Source organism: Barbus barbus (genome assembly GCF_936440315.1).
Source record: "Barbus barbus genome assembly, chromosome: 15".
Taxonomy (NCBI): domain Eukaryota; kingdom Metazoa; phylum Chordata; class Actinopteri; order Cypriniformes; family Cyprinidae; genus Barbus; species Barbus barbus.
In genome coordinates this window covers 1,731,491-1,754,013 of record NC_136743.1, presented here as the reverse complement: position 1 = coordinate 1,754,013, position 22,523 = coordinate 1,731,491, and the positions used below count along the sequence as shown (strand labels likewise).

General features: G+C 39.8%; 2 protein-coding genes across 3 annotated transcripts; both read right to left on the bottom strand.

Annotated features, from left to right (window-relative positions):
- Positions 1 to 1,025: 1,025 nt before the first annotated feature.
- On the bottom strand, positions 1,026 to 11,271 carry LOC306881970 (RNA-binding protein MEX3B-like). Its single transcript, XM_079436369.1, has 3 exons — positions 10,948 to 11,271; positions 9,599 to 10,093; positions 1,026 to 4,395 (listed from the first exon to the last, which is right to left on the bottom strand). Exons 2-3 carry the CDS (start codon positions 10,047 to 10,049, stop codon positions 3,089 to 3,091), a joined length of 1,758 nt encoding a protein of 585 aa, XP_079292495.1. The 5' UTR covers positions 10,050 to 10,093; positions 10,948 to 11,271; the 3' UTR covers positions 1,026 to 3,088.
- A 1,137-nt stretch (positions 11,272 to 12,408) lies between these two features.
- On the bottom strand, positions 12,409 to 22,420 carry LOC306881199 (methyl-CpG-binding domain protein 3-like). Of its 2 annotated transcripts, none has more exons than XM_079435150.1 (7): positions 22,196 to 22,420; positions 20,679 to 20,835; positions 20,462 to 20,599; positions 17,514 to 17,604; positions 16,385 to 16,562; positions 13,899 to 14,045; positions 12,409 to 13,105 (listed from the first exon to the last, which is right to left on the bottom strand). In XM_079435150.1, exons 1-6 carry the CDS (start codon positions 22,303 to 22,305, stop codon positions 13,901 to 13,903), a joined length of 819 nt encoding a protein of 272 aa, XP_079291276.1. In that variant the 5' UTR covers positions 22,306 to 22,420; the 3' UTR covers positions 12,409 to 13,105; positions 13,899 to 13,900. The 2 variants fall into 2 exon arrangements, with proteins under 2 accessions (XP_079291276.1, XP_079291277.1); XM_079435151.1 differs by having other exon boundaries at positions 22,292 to 22,418.
- Positions 22,421 to 22,523: the final 103 nt, after the last annotated feature.

The following is a 22,523-nucleotide window of genomic DNA, read 5'->3' as shown; positions in this document are numbered from 1 at the left end:
GCAACATGGTCACATGACCTTGCTACATTTAATTGCCATCCAAGTGTAGAGTCATGAAAAAACTTCTTAGAACTGATCTGAAGAATGTTATAAATTCTAAAGACCAGAGGTCTTCAACCCTGTTCCTGGGGACCCATTATCCTGAAGAGTTTAGCTAGAACCCTAAACAAACACACCTGAAGCGGCCAATCAAGCTCTTCAAGACTGCTTGAAAATTGCAGGCAGGTGTGCTCAAGCTGGTTGGAAATAAACTTTCCAGGACAGTGGGTCCCCAGGAACAGGGTTGAAGACCTCTGCTAAAGACTCTTCCTAATTGAAAATCTTGAAAAATTTTCAAAAGTAAAACCAAATTTTCTGATATTTTTTTCTCCTCGTGAAATTGCCTTGTGTATTAATTCACACTGGTAAATCTTTATATATTGTATATAATTGTGATGCATGCAATGTTAACGGAAATTTAACTTTGAGAATTTACTTGATTTTAAAGCTTCCTACAGTGGTATTTATTATATGTAGCTAATATTCTGTTGTAATGTTTAATGTTTTTAAAACTAATTCATTAAACATTTGAGATTTGACTGTTCTAGATGAATAGGCATCAGGTTATATTACTGATGACAGGAATTACTTTATTAATACTCTCGGCTGTTGTTAACTAAAACCATCATAAAAAAATAAAAACTTTCATTACTTCAAACAAACAAACAGCTAGTTGCCAAAGAAGCATTTCATATTTACATTATTTTTTAATTGAATATTGAAATAAAAATGAACTATAGACATTAAAAAAAGACTACAAACTAAAAAAACTGTAAAAAATACAGGAAGGAGACAAAAAAAAAAGTACTGCAAGTTAAACTAAATGAGAATAAGTTTGTTCATTTAAATACGTTTATTTTACTTCAGATAACAAAAGTTTTATGGTTTTGGTTTTCGTTAACTATAATAAGCCTGCAAAGACTTTTCTTTACTAGGGGATGAGGTTAAAAAAACTTTGTTAAATGGATTTGAAGGCAACACTAATTAATCATCACATGCGCCATACAGCTTTAATATCACAGAAATAAAGACACGGACACAAAGGATTATGTTTTACAGTACAAAAACGAAAACAAAAACAAGATTTTATTAAAGAAGCATAAAAAATAAAACTCTTGATACATTTCTTATAACCGTCAAGTCAGCTCAAATTATACGTGTATACAGTTGTTCCAGCTCACGGTTAAAAGGTACATAAACTTTCAAATAAAATATATTTAAATTTTAAATTTCTTCAATAATTTTTTCTCATTTTGTTATAAATTGCCTATATGTTGTACACAGGAAACAGAAATATGGAAAATAAAGATAAATTTGCTGTAATAAAAGGGTCACATTATAATCTGGGATATTTACCTCAAGGTAAGCAAATAAATTGTAAAAATAAAATGTGTAAAAAAGTGTTTTTTTTTTGTCTTTTCGTTTTTAGAAAATTATTAGCTAATGCCTCACGGCTTCAAGACATGCAGAGAGTTTAACTTACAAATAATGATACGCGTTTTAAAAACTACATTAACCTTTTTCGTCGTACGTTTGAAAACGAATCCCAATGATTGTAATTCAGGATATTTACAATTAGGCCTGAAATCCGGTTATTGAAATCGCTTTTGGTTCTGCGTACAAGAGGAATTAAAGTGAAAGTAAAAGCAGAGCGAGTTCAGGGCACAAATGAATCATGGGAAAACAGCGTCTGACGTCGTTCCGATGCAAAACCGCCTGAGATCGTCCTCAGTGAACCCTGTTTGAGGGAAAAAAAACCCGACAGGAAAACGTTCGACTTCAGGCCAATTCTTCACTAGTCACATGACCTTCATCGCCGCTACCAAAACACGTCACATACACAACCGAAAAACTAACAGCTTCTTGTACCTTTCAACCAGTTACACTACTTTTAACGACGTTTGGGGACGAAAAGAAGAAAACGAGCGGCTCAGAACAAATCACTAAAACTGGAAGAGCGGAGAGAAATTACGTCACAATCTTCGTTCCCGGCAGCGAGTTTCACCACCAAGGCACCGCTAGCTCTCGGGTTCTGGGACGTTTAATATATCCGACACGCCAAAGAAAAGTCTAAAAGCGCATCTAGAGAAAGAAACCTGTACAAACCTAAATGCATTCTCACCCTTTAAGACGTCAGATTCCCTCACGTTCAAGGAGAAACGGCTCGTGCGTCGCTAAAACGTGTGGAAGCCCTGGTGATTTAGCTGCCACGCGGAATAGCATCCCGTTTATTAGGACGACCTGAAGTGTAGTGTGTAACCGGAAGCCCTTTAGAGTGTGAAAGCATGGCTTGTCGTGTAATAACCGTTTGACGGGACTACAGATTTGTTCATAGGCAGCGTATGGGGGTGCGCAATCATAAACGAAATGCTCTCGCGAGGGCCGGAAGACAGATGCAAACTCCAGCAAAAGACATTTCTGTACGTCGCAGTCGCTCTCGCACACATTCATGACTAAACATTCGAAAGATAATTTAGTACACTGTTTGATTCGAAAAGTCGTAAGGGATAAAAAAAAACTCCTTGTTAAATACTAGCAACCCTGTTTCTGGAGTGCAGGAATGAACCGACACGTGAATGTTTTAAGGTAGTGTGGCAAAAAGAGAAAATGCACGGTAATGATATTCCTAACATGTACTATTCTAGCCATTTCATATCCTACATCCACTAGCACGCCGCGTATCGACTCGTAACGCGTATAAATATTAAGTGTTCGATAATAAAACAGGAATATCTCATGTTTTGGTCTAAACGAGCGCAGATTTCGCATTTAAAAAAACCGCAGAAATAATTTAAAAAACGACTGCATCGGCAACACGAAAAAAATCGCGTTAGAAAAAAGTGCAGCGTAAAAGTCGAAAAATCTGCGAGTAGAAAAAGTCGGAAGCATGAATGGAAAAACAACCCACCGAATAGGAACGGCTAAAGATAAGATGCAGTCTGACAAGTACTTGAGTGGGTAATATAGTCACTGCTTTTGTTATTATTATTATTACTGTCAATAAATCGGAATAGTGTCATTTCTAATAATTACTCAAGGCAGTCTTCGTTTAAGAGAAGATCCGGATGCACTGTGTGGCGGGAGTGTGGCAAACGGGACACTCGGGATCCTGCGACTGGCAAATCTGCCCAGCACAATCCATGCAGAAGAGGTTATGGCCGCACGGGACGAGTGCGGCCGTCACCTCGCTTTCGCAACACACAAAACAATCCCGCGGCACCATCCCGGCCAGGCCACCCGCTTTGAGGCGTCCTAACATAGTGGACGCGATTCCCACTCCGCTTCCGCCGCCTTCTGAATCAGTTGGCGAGCCACCCGGGAGTGACGACGCCGAGCAGGACGAGTATCCAGTGCTGCTTCCGCCGCTGCTGCTGCTTCCGCCCGAGAACGAGCTTCCGGTGCCCGTTTGGAGCCAGGAGAGCGTGCTTAGCGGGTCACTTTGGGCCCGGCGGGCGAGTGGGTGATCCGGGTCGGGCGAGAGACGTGGAGTCACGGCTCCTCCGCTTGGGCCGCTGCTGTTGCGACGGACCGTCTGCGTCTGTGTCTGTTGCTTCGCTCCGTTCGCAAACGGTGCCCAGATATTCGCAGCACTGAATTCGAAACCCAAATCTTCTGACGTCGCCGGCAAATTCGGAGTCGCATCGCCCGCGAAGGAGAAGCTCCCGCCGGCGCTGCTTGTGCTAAAAGGGCTAGTTGGGCTTCCCCCGCCATCTGTCGCCCGTCGAGTCGCCGAGAATGATTCGGACGACATTTTGCGCGATGAATGGTGCATCTGTGGCGGAGGTGGAGGCGCCGAGTGAGTTGCACGCGACCAAAGAGCGCTGGCCAAACCGAGCGACCCGAGACCCTCTAAACTCACATCGGTCCCATTGCTGTGGAAGTCATTATCGCCTTGGAGGTCAACGAATGCGCCGGTGCGCAGAGTGATGTGCGTTTCGATCTCCTCTCGCGCACGATCCACATTCTCAGGCATGCCGGTGACCTCGAATACAGGGTCTTTCTCACGGCTGGGCGTCACGATATAAGTGTGCGTCTGCTGCTGGATGCGTTTGATCGTGGCTCCTTTGGGTCCCACCACTAGGCCCACAACACGGTAGGGAACGCGCACCTGGATGGTGGTCTGTCCCGGGAGGCTGGGAGGGGCGGGAAGCGAGCCGGCTGATCCGGGGCCATTTGCGCCGGCTTTGCAGCGTGAGGCGCGGATCATGGAGAAATGCTCAGCTGCCGAGACGATCTCACGTTTGGCCATTTCCACATCCTCGCGGCGGCCCGTCACGATGAACACGGGCTCTTCTCCTCTCACAGGGGTTTTGATGTAGGTGTTTGTTTTTGCACGAAGTGCTTTGATCTTGCAACCTGCAAAAACATGAGAAAAAAACATTAAAAATGGAGCATCCAAGTCAAACTGATAAACATTTATTTATTGTAACAAAATTTAAATTGTTTCAGTAGTATCATGCTTCAATGCTTCTAGTTACAACAAAATTAGTTTTTACTAGGTCTGGGACAATAAATCAATGCATCGCGATTCGTGGATTGATTCTGAGATTTTCTGAATGCATCATGATTCTCTCTGGAATCGATTACGAGCTTAGATTTTAGCAGCAGATGGCGCTCTAGGCTAGTTTTTAACCACACACTCAAATGCTCACGAAGAAGAGCCCTTGTGCGTGGTTAAATGTACTTGCACCTTGGCTTTTATGACGTGAGATTAATGTAAACACAGCCCATTATGAACACCCTTGTAATTCACTTCAACCTTTTTGAACTGTATAAATGATCATTTTATGTTCAAGTGATGTGCGTATAAGGAACTGGAAGCAGCAGAGTATGGCTGTTTCTAAAGCACACAGTGCCATCTGCTGTTACAAACTAAGCTCACGATCGATTCAAGAGAGAATCGCAATGCGTTCTGATAATCTCAGAATCGATGCAGAACCAGGACATAACCATGTCTTGAACATTGGGGGGGGGGGGGGGGGGGGCAATTAGATATATATATGCACGCACACAGAAACTTGTCAACACTACCCCATGACTTTTATTGCAATAAAATAGTTTCCATTCTGAATCGCTACATTATATTTCTCAGCAACGACGTGTTTTTGAAGTAGTACTAAATTCACAATTTCATTGCTTGTAGGGACCAGTGGCATGTACAGACCTCCGGAGGGGCAGGGGTGAAATGGCGTTACGAGGACCGGGGGTGGGGTGTATAGTTCGGCTAGGGGTGGGCGATATGGCAAAAATATCACGATGTATTCTCCTGTGTTTGTGTATATTTATAAATGATTTACGTTACAAATCTGATGAAATGGCGTGCGTTGCGTTCTCAGACGAACGTTATAATAAACACAAACTCACAACAGCATGCAGAGATGGAGTATGAGACGCTCCACATGTAAATGATGTAAATAATTAAAGCGCATATACTGTGTGAACTGTATCGCATATAATTTAATTGAATCATAGCGTTTGTGAATTCACAATTATGCTTAATTATGATTTTTTTAATGGGTTTAATATATCATGCCCTTGGAAAATAGTCTAATAATATGTTTTATGGATTCTCGTCCGTGAAATGCGCCACTTCCGGTATTTGGCCGGTTAGTGGACACGAGCAAAATTAAGTTGACGATTTTTAAAAATCGACTAGGCGACTAAAATCGACGAATCGCAACAGCCCTAATCACGATTCATGATTTTATCACGATTCTTTGTCATGTTGGTTTTTCTATTCTGCAAGTTGTTTGAGCAGTACAGCCAAATTAATTTCCCTATTATAAAGACAAAGCCTTTCAAGGTAACAAAATATTAAAAAGTATGGCGGATATTTAGGCCAAAGTGGGTGAAGATAAAAATCGTTGTCACTATTTTATCTTTGTTATTAAACAATGAGAGCAAAAATACACATTACAAATACACACAATAAACAGTGTTTTATTTTCAGGTAAAATAGGTGTATTGAGCAGGACCATTCAAGAAACTGAATAAACAAATATACAAATAAAACACTATATAGATTGATTCCAATTAAAGCAACTGTATTAAAGTTTTTCAGTCAAGAGTAGTGAGGGATTTTTCTCTGTGTTTGGAGTTTTATTATCATTAAAGGAATAATTCACCCCAAAATTAAAATAAGCTAGTGTTTTATTTTTATACCTTCATTTACTCACTCAAAAGTTGTTTTAAACCTGAATGAGCTAAACATAAATGCCATTTTGACTTTCCACAGTATTTTTTTTTCCTACCGTTAAAGTCAATGTGGACCAGCAACTGTTTGGTTACCCCAGATTCTTCAAAATGTCTTCTTTTGTGTTCAGCACAAGAGAGAAATTAATACAGGGACAACATGTGAGTGAATAAATAATGACAGAAATTACATTTTAGGGTGAACTATCCCTTTAATGACTGCGGCTGCATGTTTAGTGTCCTGTCCCTTTAAGACCTCTAATATACAGGCACGCATCCGTTTCTCTCAGCTGTTTACTTTCTATACATATACAGTCTATACATAAACCTTGTGTGTTTTGACAGTATTAGCACAAAACATAACTTAGTTCAGTAATCAGGCGCTGTTTGACGGGCTTTGGGTGTATGCGCTCAGAAAAAGCACTCGTCAGACCAGCATGCGAATGTTTAACCAGTAAGGCTTTAGAGCAGATGCAAATAATGCACTTTTATGATTATGAATAAGAAACAGTTGACTTAACATTAAATGATTTGCAGCTTCCCTCTTACCTCGCTCTCAATGTTTCAATCTTCAAAGCATCTGTGAACGTATGTTGGTTACGGCCCTGATGCAGAACAATTACTCAATTCATCGATTTATTGTCCCAGCCCTAGTTTTTACTAATGGACTCATTAGTTAAAATTTAATTAAAATATTTGAATTCATACTATTTTAAATTAGTCAATTTATTATAATGCTGAAATTCTTCCAGTAGTCGCATGCTATAGTTTTTGATGGAATTATGACGATGAAATGACAGACTACATGCTTTTAAAATCAGTCAAAGGGTTTTAGGCAAATTTGCACGTCACATTTTGACTCAATAATTCCAGTATATTACTGATCATTTAAGCCAGTATAAGGTACACTGCTTTGCCTGTAAGAAACCATGAAGTGGATAACCATGTCTCATTAGATCGTTTCAGTAATGTTATGATGGTTTTAGATAAAAATACATTATGTATTGATAAGCTCACATTAATTGGCATGGTATGTATGTACTTTTAAAAATTTATTTGTCAGGACCATTTAAAATTTTAAATAAACTAGCAAAGGCAAACTTGGCACATACTTGAATATAAAAATTATTAATTAAATTCAATAATAGTAACACTTTTTGACTATCAGATGTGATCCTGCAGCACAAAAGCAGTCATGAGTAGCACAGGTATATTTGTAGTAATAGCCAACAATACATTGTATGGCTCAAAATTATACATTTTTCTTTTATGCCAAAAATCATTAGGATGTTAAGATCATGTTCCATGAAGATATTTTGTACATGTACTACCGTAAATATATCAAAACTTCATTTTTGATTAGTAATATGCATTGCTAAGAACTTCATTTGAACAACTTTAAAGGAGATTTTCTCAATATTTAGATTTTTTTGCACCCTCAGATTCCAGATTTTCAAATAGTTGTATCTCAGCTAAATATTGTCCTATCATAACAAACCATACATCTATGGAAGGATCATTTATTCAGCTTTCAGATGATGTATGAATATCACTTTAAAAATACTGACCCTTATGACTGGTTTTGTGGTCCAGGGTCACATATAAGCATATTACCAGGTCACAAAGCCTACAAGTACAGCGTTTTAAATGCATTTATCTTTAGTCATTTAACAGATGCTTTTATCCAAAGCCACTTACAAATGAGGACAGTGGAAGCATTCAAAATCAACAAAAGAGCAATGATATACAAGTGCTATGACAAGTCTCAGTTAGCTTAACACAGTACTCATAGCAAGCTTTTTATTGTTTTTATTAACAAAAAATAATAAAAAAGAAAACTATAGAAAAAGAATAGAGCAAGCTAGTGTGAGAGGCCTTTTTGCTTTTGTTAACTGTATAATAAATGAAAACAAATAGAATACAAAGTTTTTTTTTAAAGAAAACATGCAGAATTAGAATAGATTGTGCTATAGAGTTAGAGGGTCAAATAAATATGGAAGAGATGAAGATGAAACTGACCCGTATATTGATAATAAAGTGCAAAAAAATAAAGATTGCAGTCATTGGCGTGGATTGTTTTCTTCATTCATGAGCGGCCGGACAGAGGCGTACTGTTCCTTTAAATCCGCACGGCTTCACTCAGCCAATGGCGCGGCCGCTCTGTGACGTCATCGCGGGAAGCTGAACGCATGGCATTTCAAACAAAGAGAACAATGCCGCGCCGAAATCACGCTTGTTTTACATAAACTAAATCGTTTAAGATTATTTCTCATACGTGTTAAACAAATAAGAGCATCTAAGCTGAAATGCGCCGCGCAGAGCCGTCGTGCGCGTCCCCGGCCATCTATACTTGCATAACTCGTATCCTCGCATGACCCCTGCCTGCGTTCATATATATAATATAACGCTCCGGATCCTGAACGAAACGCAATCAGAGATCGATGAGCAGACAGAGAGATGGGCGGGAGAACCGTGAAGCCGCAGCGGTCGATACGAGTCTCTATTGTCTGGTTTAGACATGAGCAGACCCCTCCTCCACCGCCACAACACCCATCCATCCATCCATCCACCCCACGACACACTACTGCTGTATATGAAGGACACAAATCCGCCAAAATGACTAAAAGCACCAACACACCCGTGCATGCGTGCCAAAACAACAACAGAAGCATAACGCAACTGCAACCGGCCGCTCACTTCTGCTCATAACACCAACTTATTGTTCTGATGCACTGCAATGCTTTGTTTATGATATCCAGGAACACAGAAGGGGAGTGAATATTCAAATCACAGCTTTTGCATGCAATCTCAGACAAATAAATTTTCCTATTTTTCAAATGCAATTTCCTATTCCAGAACAAAGAATTTAGATAATCATATTTTCAATGCAACTAACCAGCAAACAACCTCAGGTCACATGACTGATCTCAGTAAGGTTATACTGTTTTATTGTTTGATGGCATTTTTTTTATAGCATATTTTGGAATACAAGTCATATTTTAACTACTTGCAATGATTTCCTATTGTGCAAATGTATTGCATTTATTGTTTGTCTTGAAACAAAGAATATTAATGAATATTCCTATTTTGCATGCAAATAACTAACTTTAATGCTTTAATATTGTTCAAATGCATTGCATTTGTTTATCTTTTGGAATAATTTCATACGTTGCACGCAAATAACTACTTGCAATGCTTTGCTATTGTTCAAGTGCAATGCATTTATTGTTTACCATCTCTCGGAACATACATGAGATTAAAATATTCATATTTTGGAGGCGAATAACTACTTATTGTTCTACTGTATTGCTTTTGTTTATCATCTCTTAAGGAATGGTTGGTTTATGATGGTTTTAGTGAATATTACCTTGTCTGCCGACGATCTCGGCCACATGCTCTGACGTGGGCACCGGCACGCACTCGGTCATGTTGACGCTTCTCTTGCGGAGCACCGAGCTTTGTTCCCCGAGGATGGAGGAGTGCGGGCCGGCCATGTGGTATCCACTGCCGCCTCCCGAGCCGTAGTACTCCGGAGAAGGCGAGCAGGAGCTGGGTGATTCCCGGGAGCCGTTGCTGTGCTCGATCATCTGCAGATCGACGTATCCGCCTCCCCCGTTACAGTTCTCACCGGACGAGGTCCCATCCAGACAGTCGACCTTCTCCAGCGCCATGAGTGACAGCTGATCCAGAGCGAAGCGCAGCACCTCCTGATGGTCCTCGTCCCTGGGCTCCTGCTCGATGACCCCGCCGGACTGTCCGGTGCTGCTCACTACCATCTCGTGATCCATGATGTCAGGGTGAAACAACGGGCTAGGCATAGTCGCCCCTGCGTGTGCATCAGACAACGAACCAAGCACGCTTTCTAGAAGGAAAAACACACTTGTGACCCTGGAGCACTAGCCATTTGTAGCAATAGCCAACAATACACTGTATGGGTCAAAATTATCAATTTTTCTTTTATGCCAAAAATCATTAGGATATTAAGATCATGTTCCATGAAGATATTTAGTAAATTTCCTATCATAAATATCAAAACTTTATTTTTGATTAGTAATATGCATTGCTAAGAACTTCATTAGGAAGGAGATTTTCTCAATATTTTGCACCCTCAGATTCCAGATTTTTAAATAGATGCATCTCAGCCAAATATTGTCCTATCCTAACAAACTATACATCAATGCAAAGATTATTTATTCAGATTTCAGATGATGTACGAATCTCAATTTCACAAAAAATGACCGGTTTTGTAGTTTATGGTCATATTTAAACCGATCAAACACCTTGAGAAGTGACACAAATCATCTAGAAACACTGAAAGCAGTCCGCGTGCACGTTATAAAGCGCCGCGCGTGTTGTTTCCTCGCGCTCCACGCCGCGCGTCTCTATTGTCTTTATTGTTTCTGCTGCTCTTTAGCTCCGCGTTAAAGTCTCACAACGCGGTTCAGTATAATTCATGACAAGCGGTCGTTATTAAACCAAGCTCGCGGCAGGAGTGTGACGCGTGCGTCCGCGACTCCAAACCGGCAGAATCGTGAGTTTAAACGGAGATATTGTAGTTGAAAGTGAAGTGTTGTTAGCCGCGCCGCTAACCGGAGACGATCAGTCACATTGTCGCCTTTGTTTGTGGATCTCAGCCGCGCGCCACGCGGGCGATACGGAGACCGGCGAACAAGAAACTAACCCGGACAGGCGTTAAATAAAGCGGCAAAACCTCACCTTATGTGCTCCCGTCCCGCTCGCCGCTCGTATCGGGTGTTTTGTGGAGGATGAGGGAGATGGTGATGATGGCTAACCGCTAGCGGAGCTGCTAACGTTAATCGTTGGGGGGCGTTGGAGAAAAAGATTCGTTTTAAAAGCATTCGCGGTCAATATCGACCCCCAGCGCGCGTTCGGATCACGCGTCCCGCCTCGGCACCGCTCACTCGCGCGGTCTGCTCATTGTTTTCACGCGTGGACCGCTAGAGAGGTTTATAGCGCGTCCTCCGTTCGTTCCGCAGTCTTTGTCTGTCTGTGTGCAGACGCACGCGCCTCTCTCTGTGTGTCTCTCTCTCCCCGTCTCTCTCTCTCTCTCAATTCAGAAAGCTTTATTGACATGATAAAAACATACATTTTGTATTGCCAAAGCATTAAAACAACATTAAGTGATTTAGAATATCTGAACATTTAGTAAAGCCTAGAGAAAATAATAGTAATAATGAAACTAAATAAAGGCAGTATTATATAAACACGTGGCTAGATATAGCGAAAAAAATAAAGTGTTAATAAAATAAAGAATTATAATAATAAATAAGATTATACTACAGACATCATGTAACAACATTATATAGATGTGTGTAGATCTAATGGGTGTTTGGGCTGTTGTTTCTCTCTGGATGTCCCTCAGGAGATGACAAGATGCTCTCTCTCTCCCTCCCTCTGTCTCTCTCTCTCTCTCTGTGTCTCTCTCCCTCTCTGTGTCTCTCTCTCTCTCTCTCTGTCTCTCTCTCTCTCTCTGTGTATCTCTCCCTCTGTGTATCTCTCCCTCTGTGTCTCTCTCCCTCTGTGTCTCTCTCTCTCCCTCCCTCTGTCTCCCTCCCTCTGTGTCTCTCTCCCTCTGTGTCTCTCTCTCTCTCTGTGTCTCTCTCTCTCCCTCCCTCTGTGTCTCCCTCCCTCTGTGTCTCTCTCTCTCTGTGTCTCTCTCTCTCTCTGTGTCTCTCTCTCTCTCTCTCTGTGTCTCCCTCTGTGTCTCTCTCCCTCTGTGTCTCTCTCTCTCTGTGTCTCTCTCCCTCCCTCTGTGTCTCTCTCCCTCTGTGTCTCTCTCTCTCTCTGTGTCTCTCTCTCTCTCTCTGTGTCTCTCTCTCTCTCTCTCTGTGTCTCTCTCTGTGTCTCTCTCCCTCTCTCTGTGTCTCTCTCCCTCTGTGTCTCTCTCTCTGTGTCTCTCTCTCTCTCTGTGTCTCTCTCTCTCTCTCTGTGTCTCTCTCTCTCTCTCTGTGTCTCTCTCTGTGTCTCTCTCCCTCTCTCTGTGTCTCTCTCTCTCCCTCCCTCTGTGTCTCTCTCCCTCTGTGTCTCTCTCTCTATTCAGAAAGATTTATTGGCATGATAAAAAAAAACATACATTTTGTTTTGCCAAATCATTCAAACATAGAAAGTGATTTAGAAATATTGAAAATTTGATATTTGCATTAAACGAAAACATGAATGTGCTGATGTGTTGAAAGACTTTTATTTTCCCAAGTTTACAAAATCATGTGTCCTTCAGCTACATGGTTTGTATTTTCAAAAAAAGTTCCATGATATCAGCTATGCATTGACAAATTCATGAATACAAAAACCTAAGCACCAACGTAAGAGCTTCTGTCATGTCTGCACTCAAACAGCGCTGTAACAGAAGCTCAAATAGAGGAACCAGGAAGAACTGAGCACCGTGTTTGTACCAGCCATCACAAACCAGTATGTATATTATTTCCATAATCTGTCATAACATGCCATTTTATTTGTATAAAAAAAGACTAGTGTGTAAAACATGATTTGAAATTAGCTTACGATGTCTGAATAAAACCTGGGTATCCGTCATACTGCCAGCACTGAAACTCACTCAAACCGACTGCGTTATGCTGCAAAAACCCAAACCTGATGGAGCACAACCCCAAACTTTAAGCTCATACTGTACAAAAATAGAGCAAATCCACTTCAAAAAGTTAAAAAGGTAGAAAAAGTGAATTTGGTTTTATAAAACTGCTTGAAATGTTATGGTAAAACAAATGTTCACAGTTGAATAGAAGAAAGGCAGGAGAGCGGCTGGTTTCTGCATAGGATCAGCTCAAGTCTGAGTGCGTCTTTGGGTTTGGGGAGGAAAAATACTGTCGTCCAGGTCGTCCCCATAGCCACCGCTTTCCTGCAGACACAGAGATTACAAACTTAAACCAGATCTTCTTCAAAGTGCTGAATCTTTCAATACATGTCCTTGAATACAGATCTGATCCTGGCCTTGAGATTTTGGTTTAATGCAGCTGCACTGGTTCATAATTCATTGTTTTCTAAAATGTTTAATGTGAAAGTAGCGACCGCAGCATTAGGGATATTTTAAGATATAAAAAAAAAAACAAATTAAATATAAATAAATTAACTAAAAATAGGCTCGTTTCATTTTGCAGATAGTTGCAAAGTGGATTTTTCCTGATATTTAATACGCTTAACATTGTTAATACACTTCATATTGCACAGCACATTTCTACAAAACCAGGAAAAATTGAGCACCTTATTTTTACCAGTTATCACAAACCAAAATGCACTACTAGTACATTATTAATCAAGATATTAGTCATAAATCATGTATTAATATTGTTACAATACAACCGATTTGTGTAAACGTGATGTTAGAGACCATCATGATTTGGAAAATAACAATAGAGATTAAAAACACAATTTTACTGTACACATGAATTAAAAATAGTCTTTTGTTCTAAACATAGATTTTATTTTATGCAGTTAAGTCCCAAATGCCCTAAACTGAAAATAGACTGTACATTTCTACAACCATTCAAACACAGTAAAGAAAGTTAAAGAGACATTCATAAAACTTAATAAAATGATTATATCAATAAAAACTGGATGGAATTGTTTCTATTGATAAATCCTCCTCTCTAATTAAAGCTTCATCTATTAGTCTGATTTGTTGTTTCTCTTACAGCTATACAGACTCCATTTCCTCGTCGTTGGACTCTTCCTTCAGAGCTTTGGCCTCGATGGTGGCTTCCTCTATGTGTGCGAGCATGTCTGCCATGAGCGCTTCCTCCAGCCTCTTCCTCACGCTATACACCAGATCTTCCTGCTTCCTGTGGACGAAGCAGTGCATTTCAATCAAGCATTCGAACATCTATCATCTTCACGGCATCGGAGATAAACGTTCATTATTCTACTGTAACATACTGGAGCTTTCAGACGCCAAACATCCTTCCCAGTCCAACAAGAGCATTAGAATTATTTGCTGTTTTCACTTTCATTTAAGTTAAAATATGAGTAATTTTGTTGTGTTTGTCATTTTTATTGTATACATAGTTTGCATTTTATTTAGCACTTCAAAGTAAAAATTTTTTGGCTATATAGTTTATAAATTTTTATTTTGTAGTTTAGATAACCAAAAGACAATTAGAAATGCTGCTAAACAAAATAGCTGAAATAAAAGTTAACATTGAGAAAAACTTTTATTTTAGACTAGCAAACATAAAATAAGGAACTTTTTTACATTTTAATTCCGTTAATGCTTTAATATTAAATGTGTTAATTCTTTATGGATTTAGTTTTCATAAACGATAATAATCCTAGGTTAGACACAAAAAAAAAAAAAGGATCTAAATGAGTATATTCCTAAACAGCAGAAGATTTAAAGTGTGTTTTTTTGGCCTACACTGGATGTGATATTAAACTCACAGAAAAGTGCTCCTTCTCATGTGAAGCAGCTGTTTATACAGGTGTTTTAAAAGAGTCAGCAGTAAAAAAACGGCCTGTTTTACTGTAAGGATGTACAACTAAATTCAATAGAATACTCCCCAAGTGAACCTGAGGAAGAAAAAACATTACATTATGACAAAGTAGTAGTGCTGGGCTGTATGACCAAAAACGTATATCTCAATATTTTTCAAAATTATACCGGTTTCACGGTATGAGACGTTTTTTGTTTTTCCCCCCCCATGCATGACCAGGTGTTAACTACATCTTCTACTGATTGAAAGAGGAAAAACTGCAGTAGATTGACTTGGGGCCCGTTTACACTAGTGCGTTTTCGTTTTAAAACGGCATTTTACAATCCCCGTTTACACTGGCGTTTCCTCTGCATTTCAGAAACGATCTGTGTTTACACTACACAACCGAAAACGCATGTCCCATGCAGGTACAACCATAGATATGTATAGGTAGAATCCCTATTATTTAGATGGCGGACGCATCTGCGAACTTGGAGCGGTCGAATGGGGAATCTGCCTATATATACACTATATTGCCAAAAGTACTGGGTCACCCCTTTCTAATGAACATATTTGACTACTTTAGTAATTTCTATGAGTACAAATCTTAATGTTTAAGCATATAATGATATTCTAGGGAATTGTGTGCTTCTAATTTTATAGAAACAGTTTGGACAGAACCCTTTTCTATTCTAACATGACAGTGCCTCTGTGTATAAGACACGGTTCAAAAAGACATGATTGATTGAGTCAGTGTGGAAGAACTTGACTGGTCTGCAGAAAGACAAGTCCTGATCCCAGCTGAACACCTCTGGTGTGACTTTATATGCAGACCTTGAGCCAAAAACTCACCACCAAACACCAACGATTTGTACGTACACTATATGGACAAAAGTATTGGGACACCCCCTTCTTTAGAACAGAAGGCGGCACTTCAAAAACTGCGGCAACAAAGATGGAAGCATAATTCACGTATTATAAACTGTATTTCCATCTCTGTTGCAACAGTTTTGGACGTGTCTAAAATGACTGTACCCATACATAAGTCATTGGTGTTTGGTGATGAGTTTTCGGCTCAAGGTCTGCATATAAAGTCACACCAGAGGTGTTCAGCTGGGATCAGGACTTGTCTTTCTGCAGACCAGTCAAGTTCTTCCACTCTGACTCAATCAATCATGTCTTTTTGAACCGTGTCTTATACACAGAGGCACTGTCATGTTAGAATAGAAAAGGGTTCTGTCCAAACTGTTGCAATAAAATTAGAAGCACACAATTCCCTAGAATATCATTATATGCTTAAACATTAAAATTTGTACTCATGGAAATTACTAAAGTAGTCAAACCTGCGAATGTGGGCAGCCACGCCATCATTTTCAAAAGTCTCCGTTTTGGTCCGTTTACACTGAAACGCAACCCCAGACATTTCAAACTAAAACAGGCTCTGCAGGGTTTCCAAAAGTCTCAGTTTTCGACCTTGAAAACGCCGGAGTAGTGTAAAGAATAGGCGTAACCGTAGCAAAAGTTATGCGTTTTAAAACAAAAACGCACTAGTGTAAACAGGGCCTTATAATGCCCTATTGTACCATCATGATGAGTGATTATTGTAGAAAAATTTCTAGTGATCCTGCAGACCGTAATTAGGTTTAGAGCTAAACTCTGCTGGACTGGATGGCTCTGCATCACTACAAACACTGTGGAGTGTCAGCTTGTACCTGATGTCTTCGTCCGTCACCATGAAGGCTTTGCACAGAGGCTGTGTGGTGTTGAGCCAGACTCCAGGGTTCTTCTCCACCGCGGCGGACAGCTGACCCGTGATAGGAGCCGAGCTGGTGTGCAGGGCACTCGCTAGAGCCGAGAGCAGCGTCTTATCTGTGTAACCCGGACCCACACCTGCCATTTCAAACATCACACCAGTTACAAACAATACTGCATTATTCAGTGCCACAGTAAGTTTGCTTCTGCAGTACTGTGGGAAATGAGCTAGTGATTAGAGTAGGGCTGCCCTTGACTAAAGATTTCTCTAGTCGTTCATTTTAAGCATTAGTCAACTAATCACACATTTATTAATAAACCATTTAAAAATCATTATAAGCCTTTAATTGCCTACATAGCCTAATAAGTGCTGCGCATGCATAAAGCTTGCCACAGCGCACCAGCAGAAGTAATGATTATGAATGTGTCAGTGAAAAACAGTAAGGAGACTGCTTTAACATTTTAATGTATTGATACTCTAGTGTTTTCTTTGGTTTTAGAGTTCGGAGTTTCGCGATCAAGTTCACAGAGACAGAGACAGAAAGCGCATCCTGTTTGCTTTCATTATTTTACAAAAGCGCAATGTTTTGTTGTTATTGTGAGTGCACACAAATAAACGCAGAGTCTTTACAGATTTGTATTACTATTATCTGTATGAGCAAAAATGAGGGAGTATTTTAAGAGCAAGTGTGCGCACCGGCATCTGTCCTGCAGTCATCTACTGTTCAGTTTCCACACAGACACTGAATAGCGCACATTTCTCTAGGTTAACATTAGATTAAGAGGCCATGTAAAGTTGCTAAAACATATTTGAGATAAGTCATATTTGAGGTCTATGAATGAGAGCATTTGAATGTTCTGCTCGATGTACTGTACTACCACAGACCAGCCGTTAACGATCTGTCAGTCATGGACTGAGTGACTTCGCCTGTGGATTTTTTATTCTTTTTCTGCGACTACACGACTAATAAAATTTTGGTCGACCAAGCCTCTTCTGGGTCGACTAACGGTTATTTGACTATTAGGGGGCAGCACTAGATTAGAGCTCATTTTATTAAGTTTGTATGAGAGCTGCTCTTCCATTTTCACCTTGCAATCCTTTAGGAAGATCCATGGTCTTCACCAACTCCTCTGCGATATCATAAGTGTTGAGTCCGCTCAGCTTTTTCTCCCAGAACAGCTGTGAAATAAACAGACGCAAAAATTAATGAATGAAGGATGCACTTATACAGGTACATCTAAAAAAAAAAAAAAATTAAGAATATCGTGAAAAAGGTCAATATTTTTTGTCACTCATTTCAGAAAGTGAAACCTATATATTATATAGATTCATTATACACAGTGAAATATTTCAAGCCTTTATTTCTTGAAATTTTGATTATGGCTTACAGATGATGAAAACCCAAAATTCAGTGTCTCAGAAAATTAGAATATTACATAAGATCAATAATAAAAAAGGACACTTCTGTAAAGTATGTTCATTTCTATGCACTCAATACTTGGTTGGACCTCCTTTTGCTTTAATTACTGCATCAATTTGGCGTGGCATGAAGGTGATCAGTTTGTGGCACTGCTGAGGTGTAATGGAAGCCCAGGCTGCTTTGATAGCGTCCTTCAGGTCATCTGCATTGTTGGGTCTGGTGTCTCTCATCTTCCTCTTGACAATACCCCATACATTCTCTATGAGGTTCAGGTCAGGCGAGTTTGCTGGCCAATCAAGCACAGTAACACCATGGCCATTGAACCAGCTTTTGGTACCTTTGGCAGTGTGGGCAGGTGCCAAGTCCTGCTGGAAACTGAAATCAGCATCTCCATAAAGCTTGTCAGCAGAAGGAAGCATGAAGTGCTCTAAAATTTCCTGGTAGACGGCTGCGTTGACTGTGGACTTCAGAAAACACAGTGGACCAACACCAGCAGATGACATGGCAGCCCAAATCATCACTGACTGTGGAAACTTCACACTGGACTTCAAGCAACATGGATTCTGTGCCTCTCCTCTCTTCCTCCAGACTCTGGGACCTTGATTTACAAATGAAAAGCAAAATTTACTTTCATCTGAAAGAGGACTTTGGAGCACTGAGCAACAGTCCAGTTCTTTTTCTCCACAGCCCAGGTAAGACGCTTCTGACGTTGTTTCTGGTTCAGAAGTGGCTTGGTAGCTCTTTTCCTGAAGCCGTCTGAGCGTGGAGACTCTTGATGCACTGACTCCAGCTTCAGTCCACTCCTTGTGAAGCTCTCACAAGTGTTTGAATCAGCTTTGCTTGACAGTATTCTCAAGCTTGCGGTCATCCCTGTTGCTTGTGCACCTTTTCCTCCCCAAATTCTTCCTTCCAGTCAACTTTGCATTTAATATGCTTTGATACAGCACTCTGTAAACAGCCACAGCTTTCAGTAATGACCCTCTGTGACTTACTCTCTTTGTGGAGGGCGTCAATGTTCGTCTTCTGGATCATTGCCAAGTCAGCAGTCTTCTCCATTATCGTGGTTTCAAAGAACAACAGATACACAGAATTTATACTGTATGGATGGTCATTATTGAAACTCAAATGTAAATATTCTAATATTTTGAGATACAGATTTTTTACTTTCATGAGCTGTAAGCTCTAATCATCAAAATTAAAACAAAAAAACGTTTGAAATGTTTTACTTTACATGTAATGAATCTAAAATATATGAAAGTTTCACTTTTTGAAATAATTTACAAGAAAAAAAAAAAAAAAAAACACCGAACTTTCACAATATTCCAATTTTTTGAGATGTACCTGTATAGCGCTTAGTGTATTGCTGTACACCCAAAGCACTTTACAATCATGTGGGGGGGGTCTCTCCTCAACCACCACCAGTGTGCAGAATGCAACTGAAAATGATTTAAAGTTTGCATCACAGGAACTAATTGACTGGATTGCTGTTTATGGTTCTTTTTGGAGTGTGAGTGTCATGGGTTTCGTGATAACGGAGATGGAATGTAAACAGTTTACGTGATTGAAAGAGCATGAAAATCGGACTAAATATCCTGTGACAACTCGCAGTGTTTCATATCATCGAGGGTGAGAAAAGAACACAACAACACAACAGGTAAATGCTGTTATTGCGGTTTTCCATGTTCGTGGTATAAATATTTTTACATGGCTTTTTAAAAATGCCGGGTGGCTGGTGTTTCGTACGAGTTTGGCCAATCAGTATACAAAAACGTCACTGATAGCTCCTATAGAACGGATTTAGACCCTACTCTGAAGTAGGAGCTAATTAAGTTACCCCAAATCGAGTTCCTAGAACTAAATACGTTCCTAGTTCCTGCAGTGCAAACATGCCAAAAAGCAGGAACTTCTGCCAATCGTTGTAGGAACTATGAAAAGGTTCCTCTGGTGTGAAAGTGCCAATAATCGTGGTCGACCTGTATTGTTAAAGTTTGGGGTCAGTAAGATACAATAAGTTTATGAAATATTTTTATTTAGCAAGTACACATTAAATTTATGAAATGTGACAAAGTATGGAAGTCTGCTTCCACCACAGGATTTTAAAAAAAAAAGTTAACTGTCTGAAACTCACACTTTCTCTTTTTTTTTTTTTTTTGTAAGAGTCTCAATTACCCTTTTTTTTTTTTTTTAATACGATGACAGAAACAGGCTTCCATATTAAAGACATTTATAATGTTACAAAAGACTTCTATTTCAAATAAATGCTGTTCTTTTGAACTTTGTTCATCAAAGAGTCCTGAAAAATCAAATGTATGACGAAATGTTTGTTGAGCAGTAAATCAGTATATTAGAATGATTTCTGAAGATCATGTGACACTGAAGACTGGAGTAATGATGCTGAAAATACAGCTGCACATCACAGAAATAAATTAGTTTAACACATTCACATAGAAAACTAAAAATCTCTAATTATATTTCACAATCTTACCGTTTTTTTTATCAAACAAATACAGCCTTGGTGAGCAGAAAAGTCTCATTTAAAAACATTATAAAAATCTTACCGACTCCAAAGTTTTAAATATATCCTTTGTAAACAGCTGCACCACATGTGATGTTTACCTGTCTGGGCTGGTCAACAGCTTTCTGAGGATCCGCCTTGACCTTGTTGCTGGGGTGATTTGTGACCTTGGTGACAGGCTGTTTGAAGATGGACGCCGTCTGTCGGACCGGCAGTGACGTGTTCAGATCAGGTTTACCCTGAAAACAGGCATCGGGACACAAACATCACAACACAGAAAGCAAAAACTGCAGTGCACATAATTCGGTCAGTCTTTACCTTGCTCTGACTTTGATCGCAGCGAAACCGCAGCCTGTTCTTATTCAGTTTGCTCATCAGCATCTTCCCTGTGCGGAAATCAAAGGAGCTGAGATCCATGGAGTTTCCCAGATATCGGACCAGCTGTGGTTTACTCCGAAACTTCTTCCCTGTTGGACTAAGAGGGAAAGGAAAGATAAAAAAGACATTCCTTACTATCCAGACCGACATCACTTTCACTGCATAACCGGTCAACCCAACATATGCATGTTTTACAAATAACTCTAGTGTTAAACAAGAAAGATAGATATGCATTTACACAAATCACCACAGAAATAACACATAAGCCATTCTGGATGTTACATATACAGTGGTGACCAAAACGAGTAGAACACTAGAATTTTTTTTACCAGCTAAAAATGGTTTTAAGCCAGTTATTTGTATCTTTTGCTGTAGTGTGTCAGTAGGAATATCAGTTTACATTTCCAAACATTAATTTAGCCATTAATTGTATCCATTGTGATTTTTGTCTGACAGCAGCCACACAGAGATCTGATCTGATCATCATCAGTCTGTCCGAATGACATAAAGAAACAGAACAAACTGAGACAGACTCAATCCAGATCAACTGTGTCTCCAAGACGCTTCAAGAAACCTCCTGCAAAGCTTTTGAAAAACTCTGCTCAAGTGCACCGAGGGTAAAAGAGTTAAACGCAAAGGATGCTCACACCAAATGTTGATTTAGTTTAGTTAATAGAAGTGCCTCAAACTTTGCTGAAGGTTTCTTGAAGCGTCTTGGAGACACAGTTGTTCTGGATTTAGTCTGTCTCAGTTTGTTCTGGTTCTTCATGTCATTCCAGACAGACTGACTGGATGGATGATGATATATAGGCATAGGAAGGATATATACACACACGCATATATAGGGAGAATTTGATTAAAGCATTACAATTTATACAGACCCACTATAAATACCCCTAAAAACTGCTGTGTTCATACCAAGTGACAGTATCAGACTGTGCATGGTGCAAATGATAATTGGCATTTATATAACATCTATATGGGATAAATCGAATAGTTCAGCTCACTCAAAGATTCCCATGATAAATAAGCGATTATTAATAATCAAAAATCTGTCGTTAATTGAACTTTTGCAGCCGCTGCATCACTTACCACAGTGTTATCCGATTAAATGAAAATTTTTAAAATCATGTACACAGTGCAGACTCGAATATAAACGATAGACAGACTGCAAGGAAATATGTATTCAATTGAAACTAACGTTAAATCAACAGAGGAACAAAACAAAAACAACGAGTTAGCATGGATGCTAGCACAGATTAGCGCTCAGTGCTAACTCGCAGGAGACGCTAAACACGATTAGTTTAATGTACGCCCAACAAACGGTAATAATCTGGAATAATGACGTACTAGAGTACTCAATTAGCCAATTGAGGTCGAATTAGAGCTTGTTAATTAATATATAAAGGCAGTTTTTGTGTCGGCTCGCTGGTCTCCGGCTAATCCCGCTGCAGTACCTAAAATAATAGACATCACTTTTCCCCGCGGACAAGCCCGACTTTCTGGTCACTTCTTCCATTTTCCAACCATTTGGGAGAGCCGAGCACTCCCACCTTTTCCTCTCCATGTTTCTCCCGGAGTCTCTCTGGAGGAAAAGCTGTGAATGTTTCGGGTTAAAGGCGGCCGCTGCTCTCTATCCCGCTCACCTCACGACCTCCTGACTCATGACTCGCTCTCTGTGAACCGAGAGTCGACTCGCAGTTCACTCATCTGCGGAGTAGTGCAAACATCAAATATTACCATTTAATAAAATAAAAGAGCTGAAAACATATTTTCTGTAATTCT